General features: G+C 47.3%; 1 protein-coding gene across 1 annotated transcript in view; it reads right to left on the reverse strand.

Moving 5' to 3' along the window:
* The window catches only part of FANCD2 (FA complementation group D2), a 909,275-nt gene that overhangs the window by 720,492 nt on the left and 172,920 nt on the right, over positions 1-15,863 (reverse strand). Inside the window, exons 16-17 of the mRNA XM_078661284.1 lie at positions 11,667-11,801; positions 4,596-4,727 (exon numbers count right to left, since the gene is read on the reverse strand). Coding sequence (XP_078517410.1) covers positions 4,596-4,727; positions 11,667-11,801 — 267 coding nt within the window. The remainder of the gene's footprint in view (positions 1-4,595; positions 4,728-11,666; positions 11,802-15,863) is intronic.

The raw sequence follows: 15,863 nt of genomic DNA on the forward strand, positions 1-15,863 counted from the left end.
TTTAGAACTCCCACCATATTCCGTGTTGTAGAATTAGGAATTCTGAGACACGGTGATGCCCACTTCCCGCACTAAGTGGTCACCTAGGGGGGAGTAATGACCCCAGGAGTAAACACCCCATTGGCTACTACCCCTCAATCCCCTTAACACCCCTAAATTGAGTATTTAGGTGCCTTCCTGATACCAGATTCTTCAGATTTTGTTGCACACAGCAGAAGGAGTGGAAGAACAAGACTGCTGACCTGAGAACCAATTGACTTGGTGCAATAGTGCTAGCTTATCTGCTGCACCTGACCTGACGTGGTGCAACTGATTCGTCCTGCCACTGTGCAGGCCTCAAGAAACCCAAATGGCTTTAGGCGCTGAGCCAATTGCCAAAGAATCTCCCTTGGAGTAGAGAAGCTACTCCCCGGCAGCCGCAAGCACCAAAGAAGGAAGACCGGACACTTGCTGAGGCAAGCTTGCATCCAATAGCCAGTCATCGAGGTACAAAAATACATGTATCTCCGACCTGCAAAGATGGGCAGTGACCACAAGCAGGACTTTCTTAAAGACCAGAGGGACCAATGTAAGGTCAGTGAACCAAAACTGGTTGCCTCTCATTTCAAAGTGTAGATACTTCCAGTGGGACTGCAGAGCTGAAACATGGAAAATGTCCAGCAGATCCAAAGATATCAGTCCTTGTGACTCAAGACCAGCAGAACTTGTGCAAATGGTATCATTTTGAACTTTTTCCGTCTGAGCGACAAGTTCAGTACCCGAAGATCTAGAATCGGCCTCATGCCTCCATCCTTCGTGGGGACTAGAGAGTACTGCAAGTAGCATCCCATCCATTATTCCAGGTATTATTTCAATCACATCCTTGGTGAGCAACATCAGCACCTCCAGGAGAGGATATAGGCAAAATCTATGGAACTAAGTGAAAAAAACTTGGGGGACAGTGAAGAGAGCATCCAGGAAGGGAAGGGCATGCTTATCTTGAACAATTTGAAGGACCCACTGGTATGAGCTGATCAAGTGCCAGTCTGGTAGAAGATGTTGAATCCAGCTTTAACTGGGCCTAGTTGTTTGCTCGAGGATGAACTAGAACTGTTTTGATATGTTGCATGGGAAATAAGAGGAGGACCAATGCTGCTGCTCCTTTTTCAGAGTCCCTAAACTTCTTCTACTACTGATGGAATTGGAGGGACAGGGGTAAACCAAAGTAATCACGCTGTTGCTCTCCTATCCTTGAAACATTCTAGGCAGAATTATCATTTTTGTCAGAAAGCTGAGATCTGTCAAAATGCATGTCCATCAAGTAAGACTGGATGTCTCTGGGAAACCCGAGGGAGCGCATTCACGTGTGGCCTTGGTGATGGCGCTAGTTCCCTGGGTACAGTGAACTGAGTGACTTTGCCCAGACTACAACGTAAGACCTGCCTGGCTGCATACTGGCTATCATGATTTCTTTGAGCAAAGGAATTACGAAGCTCCTTTGGCAGTGTAGGCAAAACCTCAACCAAGCATTACCCAAACACTATGGCAACAGAATGAGTCATTTAAAGGGCACAGTATTAGATTGTCTGAGGGGGAAAATCTTGCCCATTACCTCAATAGGTTTTTACTCCTTGTCTGGCAGCTTGATGAGAAAGGAATCTGAATTAACCTTATAAGTATTTCGCAAGACACAGCTGTACGGTACTGCGAAAGAAATGTTAAGTCCCCAGATACTGGCCTATGGCACCTTGCAATGGAGCAATCACTGCTGAGGCTGAAAAGGGTCTTGAGGAAGCTGCAAAGGCTTCATCAAATGATACAAAGGCTCAGAAGAGGAAAGTCCAGCTTTAAGTATCTCTGTCAGTAAGTCAGCCTTAGTCTCCTCAGTCAGCAGCGCAGTTCCAAAACCTCTGTTGTCTTTTGAAACACTACAGCAAATGAGGTACATACCTCGTTGGGGCCTCCAGAGGTGAATCCAAAGCAGATTCATCCAAAGCTTCCAGGCCATTGGCAATCAAGATAGACCAACATCATTGTAATGAGAAGGGAGTAATTCACTTGCCTCTCATGATCACTGCCATCCTGTTGGATTGGTTAAAAGGCCTGGAGTAGCAGCCAAATATGAAACAAAAATGGCTTGCATTAACTTAAAATACTGTTGTCATGGAAGAGAAAGAAACTGGAGGAGAATCCATCCAACCAGAGGCTGTACTTCTGTAATGGTGTACGGTGACACAAGGCAAGCTCTCACAGACCATGAATCCAAATCCATATTTCATAATGTACTAACCTTATCATCTGGATCTAATGGGAGCAAATTGATTTTTCACACTTCTCCAAAACTACTGCAAACCATACATTGAACTGTACGTTGGTTAGAATTGGTACAGGGGAAGCAGAATGTGATAAGAGAGCGAGAAACAGACATTGAATATCTTAACTCTGCCCAGTCACTCAACTGGGCAAGGTCTTTATTTAAGGAGCATTGCTATCTGAAAACAAGAGGAAACTTTGACTTATTCTACAGTTCCTGCTCCAGCACCTAATCCTTAATGTGGGACAAGATACATTTTTCAACATCTCTGTATTTCCAACACTACAGGCTGGTGCAACTCTGGCTTCCCAAAGCTTGAGTGTTCTATGAATATGCTCTGTGATTTAAATTATATTCAAGGGGACAGGTTTGTGCACGTAAGACTATACGCACATCAAAAGGAAAGCTATTAAAGTCTGTGTAAGATAAGGATCCTTTTTGCTTCTCTTGTGGAAATAACAAACACAAATGTAAGAGTCTGTAATCCTTAACAGATAATTCCTGAAAATAGTGATCAATCATAACGTCTTAACCCTTAAACACAAATACCGACTAGAACACTTCTTTGTATCTAGTTCAGTCTTTTGTCGACGTCCAAGGAAAAACAATCTGCAAAAATTAAAAATTCTGACAACAAGGTGTAGGCTGCAGCAAATATGTACCTTGATTGCCTAGCAAAGATACACTGGACTCCGAGGAACCTTGACACTAAGAATTTAAGATGGCAGCGACGATCTGCAAGTCTTGTGAAAGTCCTGTGGCTTAATGGGACATGTAGTCTTCCTTGGCTTCACTCATGGTCTCACATTGAATGTTTGTCAGAAGCAGAGTATCTAGGCGACGCACACACTGCATTTAACCCCAGCCTCTCCTGCTTTTTAAAGGCATGTACACACAGGCCGTTTGGAGAATCGTGCCTCCGTGCTAGACCATCACAAGAACATAAGCTCAGCCCACCGAACATTACATCAGCACAGGAAAGGACACGGCCCAGTGCTGGTGGTGCCACGGGCAAAATTCAAGTGGGGTTAGTTGACGGACATGGAGGGTAGGCCAGTTGGCAGACATTTTTCAGGGGCTCATCACACCAAGGGGAGTCGGAGCTAAGCTGAAGCTCGGCAGTGCAGCCTTCTTGAAGGCTGTAATTTGCTTCAGTCGACAAGGGCCCGGGAAACTAGGGATGCACCAGCACCAGAATGGAATCGGATTGGAGGTTGAAGATGAAGCAGGAGTTGGGTAACTGGAACACTGACAGAGATCTCTCCCAGGAGCAGGATTGTCTGGATACTGACAAGCCATGTCTGTGCTTCTTAAGCCTCTTCTTCGACCTGTTCTTTGACTGCGCCTTACCTATGAGGGTTGCATGGATTTAGACTAACCTTGTTTCCTATGTTTAGCAGCAGAGTTTTGTCTCACTTTCCCAGAGGTCTTCAGGAGCAGCAGGGATCATTTGTGACAAGACTTGGAGTTGTGCTTGGTACCAAGAAACCAGAGCCAATTGTTGCGTGGGTCCATTACCAATGTATGTTTGCAACACAATGTAAAGCCAGTCATCTTTGGGAGCACCATACCCGTGTACTGAAACTTTTTTTCTGAAATCAAAACTTCTGTTAAAACAGGAATAGGGCTCAGTATTCATATAAAAGTCAGAAGTAAAAGAGCAACAGACATCAGTGCACAGAGCAGGCGCCAATATGTGGCCCCTTGTTGTTATGTCCGGAGGTAGGAGACAGTTGTAACTTCAGAAGTACCTTTTTCAATACAGTTTTCTGGAAGACCTAGATATGCTTTTATAATTGTCTTATTAAAAGATCGCTATTGCAGCAGTTGCCAGAGCTCTATATTAAAAGCCCAAGTATGGGATCACATTATTTTGAATACAGGTCTCTGATACTGCAGGAATCTTTGAGATTTCGTAGACAAAGAAGGGAACTTCATGCTCTGCAAAAGGATTTTCGAAGGAGCATTCTAGTTTGTTTGTGGAGCCTTGGAAAAGATAATGCGAGGCACAAAGAGTCCTTTGGGGACCTAAAGCTTTTTCAGACAACATAATCAAAGCTTTGAGGACTAAATGTAGCAGGTGCAAAATATTTCCTAGTTCTGGGACATCTCTCAAATCTGGGCATAATACACACTAATACCTTCTTCATACCCAGAATGTGCAATGTGGCTTTGCAGTGGTATGAATCTGTTTTTCCCATCCTGGATTATTTGGAAAGCAAGATATTGATTACAGCATAGTCATGTACAACACATACACACATATCACCTAATAAATAAATTATAGGATGGTGTACATTACCTTCACAAACACAGCATAGAGTGCTACTGTAGATGAATGAACTTCAACCAGATCAGTCAGAACATCAAGGGAAACATCGACTTCTGAAGAAAACCCACTACAGACATGAGTAACCAAAGCACCAACAACTTCCTGTGAAGGGAAATATTTTCAGGTTAACACAAAAAAGGCGACGAATTTCAAAGGATTAATGTGATTCACTCTATGGTTAACGAAGTATAACTTAATTAAATCTAGATGCACACGTGGGAAGGCAAAAAAATACTTGTAATCCCAACTCATCACCATGGGCATTTTCATTAAAATCAAAACACTTTGTGTGTGATCCCAGTACACTTATTATAGAGATAAATATATTATGTCTACATGTGGGTGTGTGTGTGCGCGTATGTATGTATGTATATATATATATATATATATATATATATATATATATATATATATATATATATATATATATATATATATATATATATATATGCATATATTGAGAGAGAGTGTGGGAAATATGTAACTGTTAACGGTGTAATATAGTACAATATAGCCAGTAAGAGGGTTTGTTTGGTCCAGTGACATCAAAAGCCCTGAGGGAAAGGCGAGCGGTTTTTAAGTGTTATTGAAAGACCGAGGTGCAAATATTTACCCATATTACACACAGTACCCACATACAGTATTTTTTAAATTACATATACATATATATATACATATATATATATATATATATATATGGTAGTTAGATTGAAAAAAAGGCTGCTTTGTTCAAAGTGCAGCGAGCAATGAGCACAGACCGGCATTAGAAAGTTTAGGATGTGTATACCTCCCTTGAGTAAATTATTGATAAAACAATGGCAATGCTGAAGGTCATTGGGTTATAGGTGATTTTGTGGCAACAGTGTTATCCATATAATTATGAGCTTACCATATTTGCCACATAATTTGCAGATTTCACAAAAATGTGGTTTCTAGCTCAAATGGATGAAAAAAGTGCCACAGAATGTGCTGCATAGTCTGTTGCATGGTTTAGATCACCTTGCCGCATTATTTGGTCCTCCATGCCTCATAATCTTAGTAGGCTTGACAATGTTAAAGGTCTTCAGAGTGGGGGTTGGGGGGCCGGCCAAGATGGTGGTGGTGCAGGACGTGTAATTCCCGAGCTCCGCACCAGTCCACACAAATCCTGACGACATCCTGATCATCGTGCCTTCCTCCGATCCGTAAAGGTATCCCGGCATGTCCAGCAGCTAGACTACACCATTGGTGGACAACAGGAACCCGGTGACAGTAAAACCTCACTGCCGTGATAGGCCTAAGAAGAGGCCGATGACTCAGTTGTGGAGGCCTGCATCCCAGATCGGGTGCTGTCAGAGCCGTGACCAAGGGCTTCTTACTTTCCCCCTCTGCTTTCCTGCCCCCCCCCCCACTTTGAAGTAACCGGCACAGCGCCTGGGGGAGGAGGGTAGCGAGGGAACTACGGCAGGGCCCTGACCAGGGGAAGTCACGTCCCACCTTTATTTGGAGGTCCAGAGCGACATGCAATGCCGGAAGCCACACTGCTGTCACAAAGCCGAGGAGGTGAGCGGTGGCAGTGGAGGGGGCTGAGACTGGAGTACCCGGACTGATGCCTGCGCGCTAGGCCTAGGTCACTCCCTGAGATCGAGGCGGGCGTGTTGTCCCGCATTGGTCTGCCGGGGCAACAGCGGGGAGTGGGGATGCGGCACAGTTCTGGAGCTGTGGAGCCCAGCGACTCATGGGCTATTGGGGCCTACGAGACCGGCGATGAGCAGGGCCGCAGCCTGAGGGATACTAAGCCTACAGTGAGAGTGGAGCATCGTGGGAGGACTCAGCACGCACCCTGGACTATCGCAACTAAAAGTGTGCCGCCACCTACAGAAGCACCCCAAGATGAGTGCCATCCTATCGCACAGACGTTCCCTGAGGATAGGGGGTTACTATGGTGGCATCGTGGTATGGGGGAGGGCTCCGAAAAAGGCGAGCCCGCACGACACCCCAGTGGCCTGCCAACTCCCCCCGGATACAGAATGGCTAAGGGCGCCTGGATCGTTTTGCACGAGTGGTGAGCCCATCTCCTCAAGTGGGACTGACCACACAGTCCATGCCGGATAACGCTGCCCTCCTCAAGGCTATACAGTCTTCCTCAGAGGTCTTGGAGGGGAGGGTTGGTGAGGTACGCTGAATCCCAGATATCAGAATTGGAGGACATGGTTGCCACTCTTGGGGAAGAAGCTAAAGCCACTCAGGACTAGACTAGAGATATATTGTGGTGGTTGGAAGATGCGGAAAATAGGGCCTGCCGCAACAATCTCCGATTTGTAAGATTTCTTGAGGGAGTGGAGGGTTTGGTTATGTTGCAATTTCTGGACACCTGGCTCAGCTGAACAGACCTCTCTGAATCACCTACGGCACATTTGTCACACTGACAAACAAAAGTAATGTGTGGGGGGCTTGGGGGAGAGTGAGGGGTATGGGGTTGAGTTCAATGTTAAAGTTTGAGAAGCCTGTTGTTGAAACATGTGGAATAGCACTGCCGGACATAGGGACAAACCAAGAGGCACCAGTTGATAGGGAGACAGCGTGGTATAATATATAAATGACAGGGGTTGACATGATAGCCCAGGAAAGATTTTTGATCCTCTCCTGGAACGTTAATGGCTTAGGTAATAAAATCAAAAGAGGGTTAGTGGCGGCATATAGCAAGAGGCTCAAATCATACATTGTCCTGCTGCAGGAAAGCCATCTGAAGAGCTCCCACTGTAGATTTTTGGGTAGGGTGGCTTACACGACACGTGCACATGCCGGATTCACAACAGGATCTCATGGTGTAGCAATCTTAATAAGGAAGACACCCCCCATTTAAAATAGAGAAGACATGAACAGACCCCAATGGCACCTACGTAGCAGTCAGGGCATATGGAGACACAGACACATAACTCTAGTCAGTGTATATGCACCCCCACGGCTCCAGAAACAAATAATGGATCGTCTTACTGAGTTGCTGCTGGAGGTGACTCTGCTAGATACATCACAGGGGGGACTTTATTGATGTAGCAGATGTGAGCTTTGACCAATCGTATCCAAGCTCCAATCCCCAAGGGAAAACTCTAACCGGATTCATGACAGCCCTGGGATGGTCTGATTTGTGACACTTTTGTCACCAGCACGCCCATGCATTCTCCTATTCCTCTGGGGCGCCCAAGGTTCTCTTTAGGCAGGACTATATACTAGCCCCCAGGGGGAGAAGTGCAGGTTGTAGACAAAGCAGAATATTTGGCTAGGGGTCTATCAGACCACCTTGCACTGTGGCGTATGTTTGGGGCTCGCCCATGAAGACAGAGAACAGGATGGAAGCTTAACACCTGGGAATTACGAGATGAGGTGGTAACAAGAGAGATTTATGAAAAGAAAGACTCTATATCCTCTGCAATCACCCTCTGGCAAGCATACAAAAATGCTCTGAGGGATAGGGCACAAAACTATATATCCCACATGAAGAAACGGGAATTCAGAAATCTTGAAAAATTAGAGAAGGAACATATACAACTAGAGGGACAGCCCGGAGCCATCGCAGACCCCTCCAAGATACCAAAAATAGCGATCCTTCATAACGAATATCAGGCGCTGGCCCATCAGGAAGTTAGAATTTCCCTTTTAGTCACACAACGGCGTCCCTATGATGCTGGAGACAAAGCTGGGAGGTTGCTGGCAGGCGATACGGGGGAGAATGGTAGATTATACAAGGCAGATGGGGATATAGCGAATTAATTTGCCAGATATTACAATGCCTTTTATGATGCACGCCCACTAGCTGAGGCATCCCACGTTGCGAACTACCTTGAAGTCGCGATTGCCACCTTAATTGAAGGAAACAGACACCTGTTAGAAATCGAGGTGACACCTATGAGGTAAAAATAGCCATTCGAGATCTGAAACCGGGACTAACTTCGGGCCCTAATGGTAAACTATTAGGCCCATACTTACACCAACTATTTTTAGAAGCCAAGAAAACTGGTACCCTCAAACGACCTCAGAAGCGCCAGGATAGTGATGATCCATAAACCAGGGAAAACAAAGACGGAATGTGGTTCCTACCGCCCGATCTCACTCCTAAACATAGAGACCCAAATCCTAGCAGCAATCCTGGCGAAAAGGCTCCTCAAGGTCATTACTGACCTAATTCACTGTGACCAATCGGGCTTCATGCCCAAACGGTCTACCAGACTTTACCTCCATAGACTATATACCTGGCTGGAAACTATACAAAACCGAGACAACCCATATCTACTGCTATCCTTTGACATCGAAAAGGCCTTTGACGCTGTTCTTTGGCCCATTCTGGGACAGGTTTTGGTGAAATATGGTTTGCGCCCCGAATTCTGAGCATGAATTGCACTGCTTTATAAGGACCCTGTGGCACCGGTGAGAATAAATGGCTACATGTCGGCGGAATTTCCCATCAAACGTGGCACACTCCAAGATTGACCGATATCCCTGTTACTATTTGCTCTTATACTCGAGCCACTGGCATACACAGTTTGCTCACACACAGTTCTCACCGGATTTAAGGAAGATGTTAACAGACTGTGAGACAAATGCATCTCTCTATAAGTGCATGACATACTGCTATATGTCACCAACCTGGTCCACAGGGGGGCCACAATGGGTCTCAACATTCTCCTGCAGTAGCCATTTGGACTCCTGCAACTGTACTGCGGGACCAGCTTACTAAAAATGATTTTTTATTCATTTTGGACCATGGGAGGTTAGAGTGCAGGGGTCCCCTTACCCCTTCCTGCCCCTATATACGTTAAACTGTACTTAAAAATTACTTTATGACATGGGGACAGTCCTGTAATGGTCAGCGCATCATTTGTCTTCATGTTGTGTGGGCAGCAAATCTGATTCCTCTGTACTGCAGGACCGCTGCATCCCCTGGTGTAGAGTCACCCGACAGGCGGTGGGGAGGCCCTTGCGGCAAATCAGAATGCTCTTTTTTTTTCTTTTCTTTTTTTCTTTTAATTTGCAGTCCTGTGGTTCTCCCTTGGGACCAACCAGATTATTTTTTCATATTAAGTTTTCAAAAACGGCAGAATGAATTTACTTCAAATCACAAAAAGCATGCTTTTAGCCAAATTTAGTGTAATTCTGTTCAGCCGTTTACTTGACAGATCACGCCAAAACTTTCCCTTAAAGAGTGGGTGGATGAACTTTAACCCTTTGTTATAGTTAGGAAAATATTATTTATTATTTCTATACAAACCAAACTCAAAATACACAAACATTACCAATTCTTAAGTTATAGTTATACCTTAAATGTATAATTTACACACCACCCTTAAATTATTATAAATCTATTCTTCATCTACAAACCAAACTACACAAATATGTACATTTCTAAACGTATACCTTTTATTTTTAATTTATGCAACAGTAATTTATCTTAATTTTGAAAAATCATATCTCCGGTATCCATCAGTTGATTTTTGTTGTTTTGGTGTCTATCTAAAGATAAAAATAAAATCTATTTTTATAAATTGATGATGGATTATTATTGAGTCATGTTCCTTACTTAGTGACTGTCTTGGTACTTCTAAATGCTTTAACCTTGTTCCTCTGATTTTGCCTGATTGCTCTGTGCCACAGCTACCGAGGACTGAGCTAACAGTTTTATTAAAGAGCCTAACTGGACCTAATAGCGATTGTGATATTATTTCTTGGCGAGGTCTCACAACCACACCACATAATAATACACTTTCCTACAGTTTACTTTTAGAAACTCAAATGGTAATTTGCCACTTTAGATATGACCAAACAAAGGGAAAAACCACAACAAAGGAGTACGAAAAAACACAAAAGATAACATAGAAAAATAAAGATTATTTTTGGAGACAAGTTTAATTGTAAAAAAACAACAACTGCAGTAAACATCATAGTGTTCATTGTGTGAAGCGTAATGCCTTTTAAATAATGGTATTCGAATTATGGTAGTTTGTGTCAAGAGTTATTGATACAATGAGTGCATCCTTGATGGATCCCATGCAACCCTCACTGCACATGGCTAAAGACCCTGGGTAATATGAGCTGGTTGTAAGCAATGAGCTGGCTGCTTGCATAAGGTTGGGCACCAATCATGTGCCCAACACCTGCTATGAAAGGGCAAACAACATGTGCAAAGCAGTGCGCGCTTAGTGATGGGCAGAGCTCAGGCCCTGTGATCAACTCCCTCACAATTTACTGTGTATGGGATTGAACAGATCTAGGAAGTTTGGAGCCAGTGAATCCTTCTCATTCAAGGATCATGCACTACCTCCAAAATATTTACAACCTTGAGCCAAACTAATAATAATAAAAATAATAATCCACATTTGTAAAGCGCACAATCACCCGTAAGGGTCTCTAGGCCCTGGGGGCCGTCTGGAAGATTAAGCAAGCTATTGCCCAGAGTCACATGGTGCTGGGCTAATCTACCGCCGGTGCCGGGGATCGAACCGTGATCCCCAGATTCCGGAGTCAGTCGCCCTAGCCGCGGCGCCACACCTCTTCCTACCTCAGATTCAGAAGACTGCAACAATGTAATCTATTGAAGCAATTAAATATTTAACCTCCTGTGCTGCCTCCGTCTGAGGTTGAGCCTGAATGGGCAGATGACTAAAACCAGCTCTCAGCGCCTTATATGGTCACCTTCTGACTATTATTAATTTGTTATCACATCACCTGATTTAGGATTATTGTCACCCTACAGATTTGTAGATCCATGTCTAATCTGTGTACCAAAGCGCTTTGAGGCTACGGGTACTCTGGTGTTTTGCAATGTTTTACAACAAAAAAACTAAATAAATACATGTATAAATAAATGGTAGACAGATGGACAGATGGGGATAGAGAGATAGACAGATCAATGATGTCTTGGCTGTTAACTGTGTAAAACTGTAACCATTTGAGCAAGTAAGAGACATACTAGAAGAGAAAAATGCATTAAGATAAACACATTTATAAAGTACTATAAAGGTTTTAACTAGCATTTGTTTTTCTGCACCTATTTTGAGTTACACATACCTGCTGGCAGTAGGAGTCAAATACTTCAAAAGCATGTTTATACATGAAGCTGCCGAAGGAGACTGCACTCGGATCTGCTGATCGCAACAAAGTTTGAGCCAGGGACAAGATAGATGGGAAATAATCTCTGAGAACCTATCAAAGAAAATATCACATCAATAAAAAGCAAGAAATACGTTTGCTTATATACACAATGCCAAAGGAGACTTTAGTTACTTCAACAACTGTAGAATTAGCACTGAGATGTCTAACCATGCAACCCAGCAGATCAGATGAACAGTGTACAGCAACAGACCCACCATTTCAGAACCTGTGTAATCTCGTGTTAAATGGTGCTTGAACTAAAAGTCACTCACCGTAGTAACATCTGCACCCTTAGTCCAGCAGCACCTTAAATTAAATGCATGCTTGCGAGTACCAGCGGCACTTGCCTGAAAATTTAACAATGGGCTCTTTGTGCATGAGGGCCCCATTCAAGAGCAGACTATACATTTCATAGGTCTGTCTTGACACCTCTGACTAAGTGTGTTTTGCCCACTTGCATAGAGATGCAAGAACACACAGTCTGACTAGAGATGATGCTGATGGCTGTACGACTTAAGAAGGCTCATAGATTACGGGTATCATATTTTTCATTTGGGACTGCAGTAGATTCCTCTACTTTGAAGGACAGTGGTACCTTCTTGGCTTTACTTTTTGTTTTTTGTGACCTTTCTGCCCTTTCTTGTGAGCTTCCTGCCTCGGTGCCACTCGTTTCCCCCCGTTTTTTGTGACCTTTCTGCCCTTTCTTGAGACCTTTCTGCCTTCTGTGCCACTCGTTTCCCGCTCAATTGTTGTGCCCTTTTGTCTTCTGTTTCGTTCGTCGCCCCTCGCCGCTGCGTCTCCTGCGGCCCCGCCCCCCTGACTGCCCATTCGCCACCCCACCTCCCGCCTACCAGCTGCTCCTCCCTCCCACCTCCCCATTTAGGCCGAGGAGAGTGACACTTGACCCTTCCAGCATTCTGCCTCAGTGCCACTCGTTTCCCCCCGCTTTTTGTGACCTTTCTGCCCTTTCTTGAGACCTTTCTGCCTCCTGTGCCACTCGATTCCCCCGTCTTTTGTGACCTTTCTGCCCTTCTTGTGAACTTTCTGCCTCTGTGCCACTCGTTTCCCCCTGTTTTTTTGACCTTTCTGCCCTTTCTTGTGACCTTTCTGCCTCTGTGCCACTCGTTTCCCTCCGTTTTGTGTGACCTTTTCTACGCTTTTTTGTGACCTTTGACCCTGCTCACAGGCAGGTCGCCCCCACGCCGCTGCTCGTCACCTGACTGCCTGGTTCCTGCCTCCCTGCTGCCTCCTTATTTCCTGGGTCTTTCCCTCCCCTCTGCCCTGTGCGCCAGTTCCCCCTGAACCCCCGCCGCTCCCGATCCGGTCCTTTCCCGCCGCTGCTTCCCTGCGGCCCCGCCCCCCCTGCACACCCAGTCGCCTTCCCACTCCCGCCTCCCAGCTGCTCCTCTCTCCCAAGCCACCTCATATGCAGGCCGAGAAGCGGCCTGGACTGCACCCAGCGCCAGAACCCCTGGGCCCCGCAATGCCACGACACCTGAATCCACTACGGCGCCAGCGCCCTCCACGCCAGCAGAAACCACACCTGCTTCCAGGTCGCCCCAAAATGGACCCACGGGCCCTTCTCCTGCCACACCTCCAGCTTTACCTGCGACTGAACCACCAAAACCTCCAAGGACTGGACCCAACCACCTCCGCTGCATACTCCTCAACACCCGCTCCGCACGCAAACACGGGCTCTGGGATCTGCTCGACACCTCTGCCCCAGACGTGGCCTTCCTGACCGAGACCTGGTGGAACAACTCCTCGGCGCCCGACATCGCCATAGCCATCCCGGACGGCTATAAGATCACCCGCCGGGATCGCACCAACAGAATCGGAGGAGGAATAGCCAAAGTCCACACTCAAGGTCGCCACCCACGCAGGCGACACCCTCAACACCGCCAAACACCTGCATTTCCGGATCCACACCGACCCCAACACCACCCTCAGAGGAACACTCATCTACAGACCCCCCGGACCCCGGGCTCAGTTCAGCGACTCCATCCCCGACCTCGCCAGCACCCAGGCACTCGCCTCCACGGACTACATCCTCCTCGGGGACCTGAACTTCCACCTTGAGAACATCAATGACGCCAAATCCGACACCCTGATCGACAACCTCGCCAACCTCTGCCTCAGACAACTCATCACCGCACCCACCCAAGCCGCAGGCCACACTCTGGATCCCGTCTTCTCCACAGGCTCCCACGTCGCCTTCGACCACACCACCGAACTACACTGGACCGACCACCGCTGCATCCATTTCACCTTCAAGAAACCAACCACGCACCACCGGACCCAACAATTGCCTCGCCGCTGCTGAAGCAAAGTCACCGAAGACCAGCTGATCACCTCCCTCGTCAAGAACCCACCCACCGACCCCACCAACCCAGACGCCGCAGCCCGAAACCTCAGACAGTGGATCGACGACTGCCCAACACCCTCGCCCCGCTCAAGAAACCCTCCAACAGCCACGCCTACAAGAGAGCCACCTGGTTCACCGACGAGCTCCAGACCTCTAAACGTGCATGCCGGAAACTGGAGAAGACATGGCTCCACGAACGCACACCGGATAACCACGCAGCCCACAAGGACGCCACCCGCAGACACCAACACCTCATCAGATTAGCCAAGAGATCCTCCTTCAAAGACCGCTTGGATAACAACGCACACAACAGCAAAGAGCTAGTCAGCATCGTAAAGGAACTCTCCAACCCCAGCGCCAACAACATCCCGCCCTCACAAGAACTGTGCGACACACTAGCCATCTTCTTCCACCGCAAGATCGCGGACATCCAAGACAGCTTCAACACCACGACCGCCCCGACTACGCCAGACTCCACCTCCCCTGTGAACACCACCAGCGCCAACCGCCTGAGCTCCTGGTCCAACGTCAACGACGACGAGACACGCAAAGTCATGAACCCCATCCACTCAGGATCTCCGTCTGACCCGTGCCCACACCACGTATTCAACAAAGCAGACGCAGCCATCGCACCCCAACTACAGAAGGTCATCAACATCTCCTTCGAAACAGCGACATTCCCGGAAAGCTGGAAGCACGCCAAAATCAACGCCCTCCTCAAGAAGCCCAAAGCGGACCCCAAGGACCTCAAGAACTTCCGGCCCATCTCCCTGCTCCCGTTGCCAGCAAAGGTCATGGAGAAAATCGTCAACATGCAACTGGCCCGCCACCTGGAAGACAATAACATCTTGGACCCGTCCCAGTCCGGATTCAGACGAAACCACAGCACCGAGACAGCCCTCATCACCGCCACAGACGACATCAGGCGCCAACTAGACAATGGCGAAACATCAGCCCTCATCCTACTGGACCTGTCAGCCGCCTTCGATACAGTCTGCCATCGCACTCTAAAGACACGCCTCCTAGAAGTCGGAATCCAAGAGAAGGCTCTTGACTGGACCACGTCTTTCCTCTCCGGCAGAACCCAGAGCGTCTGCCTCCCACCCTTCCAATCCGAAGCCACCGACACCATTTGCGGCGTCCCCCAGGGCTCATCCCTCCCAACGCTGTTCAATGTCTACATGGCACCCCTCGCACAAGTGGCCCACCATCACAACATCATCTCCTACGCTGACGACACCCAGCTCATCCTCTCCCTCACCAATGACCCACACACCGCTAAAACCAACCTCCACGAGGGAATGAAGGCCGTCGCCTCCCGGATGAGGAGCGGCCGTCTGAAGCTGAACTCGGACAAGACGGAGGTCCTCATCCTCGGACCCACCCCCTCAGCCTGGGACGACTCCTGGTGGCCGACCACACTGGGAACAGCACCAACACCCACCGACCATGCACGCAATCTAGGATTCATCCTCGACTCCTCCCTCTCCATGTCTAAGCAGGTCAACGCCGTCTCCTCCTCCTGCTACAACACCCTCCGCATGCTCCACAGGACCTACAAGTGGATCCCGACCGAAACAAGAAGAACGGTGACACAGGCCCTCGTCAGCAGCAGACTGGACTATGGCAACGCACTCTACGCAGGAATCCCAGCCAAACACCTACAACGACTACAACGCCTCTGCCCGACTGATCGTCAACGTCCCCCGCCGCAGCCACATCACCTCCCACCTGAGAGACCTACACTG

The sequence above is a fragment of the Lissotriton helveticus genome, chromosome 9 (assembly GCF_964261635.1).
Source record: "Lissotriton helveticus chromosome 9, aLisHel1.1, whole genome shotgun sequence".
Classification (NCBI taxonomy): Eukaryota; Metazoa; Chordata; class Amphibia; order Caudata; family Salamandridae; genus Lissotriton; species Lissotriton helveticus.